This window comes from Parasteatoda tepidariorum, chromosome 9, assembly GCF_043381705.1.
Source record: "Parasteatoda tepidariorum isolate YZ-2023 chromosome 9, CAS_Ptep_4.0, whole genome shotgun sequence".
In the NCBI taxonomy this organism is placed as follows: Eukaryota; Metazoa; Arthropoda; class Arachnida; order Araneae; family Theridiidae; genus Parasteatoda; species Parasteatoda tepidariorum.
The window spans coordinates 11,217,388-11,220,832 of NC_092212.1; the positions used below are offsets into that span (position 1 = coordinate 11,217,388).

Sequence of the window (3,445 nt, forward strand, 5' to 3'; positions counted from 1 at the left end):
AAAAATCGCCATATGGGACAATTGTAACAACTGCACGACTGTCAAAAATTGTTAATAACTAATATAATAATATTTAAAATCAGGTATTTAATTTTTTTTCTAGTAGAGGATAGTCTACTTTACTCGTCTGTCAATTAATACTAATAATATATTGGATTTTTTGTTAGTTAAAAATAGTTAAGTAAAAAATGTTACAATTGACACCACTCTCCCCTACTAAAAAGGAATTAGTCTTTGTCAGATTTTTAACGGAGGATAGGTAAAAGTTTACATTTGTCATGATCTGATATCAATCATTTAACTTTTTTCCTGACTTTTAATTAAAGGTATTGATGAATGTTACTGTTACTCACCAATGTTATTGATGAGTTGGCGTATGTCATTTGATTTCATTATTGATGTTTATTATTTGACATTAATGATGACCAACTAAAGCAATGATCATATAATCTGTTTCTTATTAGTTGACAAATGATGTCTATCGTTTGACACTTATCCTGCCATTTGACAATAGATTTTGATAATCTCTTGACTAATGTTATTGATCCTCCGATATTCATCTTGACAGTTGATTGGTGTTATTGATCATTTGACATTTATCATGCTATTTGACTAATGTTTTAAATCATTTGACATTCATCATGTCATTTGACAAAAGTTATTGATCATTTGACATTTATCATTACATTTGGCTAGTGTTATTGATTATTTAAAATTTATTATGATCTTTTACATATGATTTTGATCAATTGACATTTATTGTAATTGTCATATGAAGTTCACCAATGTCGTTTTATTGGTGAGTTGAAAGTAATGAAAAAAGGAAATTAGTTTCGATTCGTTTAAAATTGTTCAGATGAGCGAAACAAAGATAATCGTAAATATTTTTGAAAATTTGGTGGGAAACTCTTCTTTTTACGAAGTGGTATGCAGTTGTATTTCAGACGTTTTGTTGGCAACAACGAGCAACTATTTTTTGACTTGTAAATTAAAACGTCTATTATATTTTTAATTTCGGATATTCTGTAGTTGAATGAACGAACATTTGGGCATTCTGTAGTTGAATTGTTAACGAAAATAAAATTTATGTCTTACATTTAAACTCAATTTTAAGTCAATTTATAGGCTATATCATATCATAGTATCATAGTTTTTAAGTCAATTTATAGGCTATTTAAACTATCTAAAGTAATGAAAAGGAATAATGTGGTGCTTCATTGAAGCTTTTAGATTACAGTAATAGTTGATCACATTTTGCACTGCTCTGTGCTGATATTATTATAGTACGCATAGTTTAAACTAAAAAAAAAGAAAAAGCTAATAATAATAATAAAAATAATAAAAGAGAATATAAGAAGAATTACACCCACTTACGCGCATTAAAAAGTATGAACATTATATAAAAAATTATTTTCGGTCAAGCGCAATAATGAACAGAAAAACACAGCAAACTCAATAAATTCATTTTAGTGAAGCGCATAAAAATTAATAATAAAGCGCATAAAAATTAATAATCAAGCGCATAAAAATTAATAAAAAAATATTTTTATAAGGCGAGGTTCTTTCCTATTACTACTAAAGGATATAACGAAGAACGACGGGAATGTGGTCTGGGGTTCGTTTTCTATTGACAAAAAGATAAAATTATGAATCCAAACCATTCAAAAACTGCTACCCTCAAAACATTTTTGGTGCGTTTTATGGAAGAAACAAAACTTAGTATTTTAATTGAAACATAAAAAATTTTCATTTATGAGTTAAACATTAGTGACTGTTTACAATCGGAGATCCTGTTTATTTGGAAATAAACAAATATATATATATAGATATATATATATATAATAGAATAGATATATATATATATATAGAAATATATATATATATAAAGAAAAACGAAGAAAATTAAGAGAAATATTAAATTATTAAGTATTATTTACTGCGCATAAGCTGCAAGTAATTAATGAGCTGCAAAGCTCATAAATTGAGTTAAAAATATGGAGAAACATGGAAAATATTGAAAATTAATGAAAAGAGCAGAAGAAAACTTATTAAAAGAAATTATTTAAAAAAAATGTATATTAAAAATCCGGAAAACAAAAGGAGTGATTTCTAATATTGTATCAATATAATCAAAATTAAGTATTTATAATTTTTTTTAAAAAAGCTTAAAAAATATAGATTTAAAAGCTGGAAATAAATAGAAAAACATATTCATCAGCTTACACAATTATATCCACAAAAAGGAATGCCTTCTAATATTGCATCAATATAGACGAAGTTAAATAATTTATTTTAATAATTTTTCTTCTTCTCTTTTCATTAATCTTTAATATTTTTCAAGTTTTCTCTTTATTTTTAATTTAAATATATGTGGGTGTGTGGAAAGTAACTAAACGAAGAATCAATCAAATAATTGTAAAAACAAAAATTGCGATATCCCGAAGGTACGTCAGTGACCGCAAAGACAGTAGAAAATATAAAAGACAGCCAGAAATTGGGCTTCAGCAAAACTAAACAGAAATTATCGCCAAATCTTAGATCCCTGAATCTTCATCTTAACCAAAATGAAATTCTTAAACGTCGAAGAATGATTTCTTAAAAATATTTCCTTTCTAAGAACCAATACACGAGTGCCGCTGCAAATCGGTTGATTGAAAATCAGTCAGTTACGCTTCAGTGGTACCTGAATAATGCTTTCCACAGTATGCTGAATAATGCTTTCAAGAATAATGCTCTCCCTTTAAGCAGCCAAAATTAGTAAATTTGCAAGTAAAAATAAGTTTCGAAAAAAATTACTCAAGCATAATTTGCTTACTTTCATTAACTTTGCGTTTTTTTAGTTAAAAAAAAGAAGAGAAGATCGTGCTTGGATAATCATGAATGCTTTTATTATTTCTATAACTTGTTAATAGGAATTTTTATATTGATTTAGTGGTCTCTAAAATCGTACTCTTCGCAAGTACTTACTTTCTGACGAATTGCAAGGCTCTTTTGGAGTCATCCACCAAGTCTCCGTCCATCACAAAACTCATCTCTTCCCAGAGTGTTGGAGATTCGAATGCATTCAACCAGTGATGACATGTCAATGCGGCATTTAATCTGTCTTCATTCTTCAGAAATTTGAAGGTTGAGACGAGAACGAGGATAGGTGCACTTCTCCAATCTGCCATGCTCTAATTTTGCGAAAATGAAACCAACGTTTGAGGACAAATTCAATTGTTGTTGTAGACGCAACAATGATGCTATTGTTAAAGTGAGCCTGTTAATCCATTGTGAAATAACATATATATTTATAGTACCTGTAATTTTGAACCCGATACAATCGACAAGGGAACTACTGGATCAAGCATTGGGAGAGATATTGCCTTCTTGGAGGACTTTTTGATGGAACTAACCCGCATTTGCGTTACATGGAGAGGAAAACCTCCCACGGTTACCCTGTTGG

At 28.6% G+C, this 3,445-nt stretch overlaps 1 protein-coding gene across 1 annotated transcript in view; it reads right to left on the reverse strand.

Annotated features, from left to right (window-relative positions):
• Positions 1-3,170, reverse strand: part of LOC139426515 (uncharacterized) — a 17,975-nt gene extending 14,805 nt beyond the window's left edge. The window contains exon 1 of the mRNA XM_071185738.1: positions 2,968-3,170. Coding sequence (XP_071041839.1) covers positions 2,968-3,170 — 203 coding nt within the window. The remainder of the gene's footprint in view (positions 1-2,967) is intronic.
• Between the last annotated feature and the right edge of the window lie 275 nt (positions 3,171-3,445).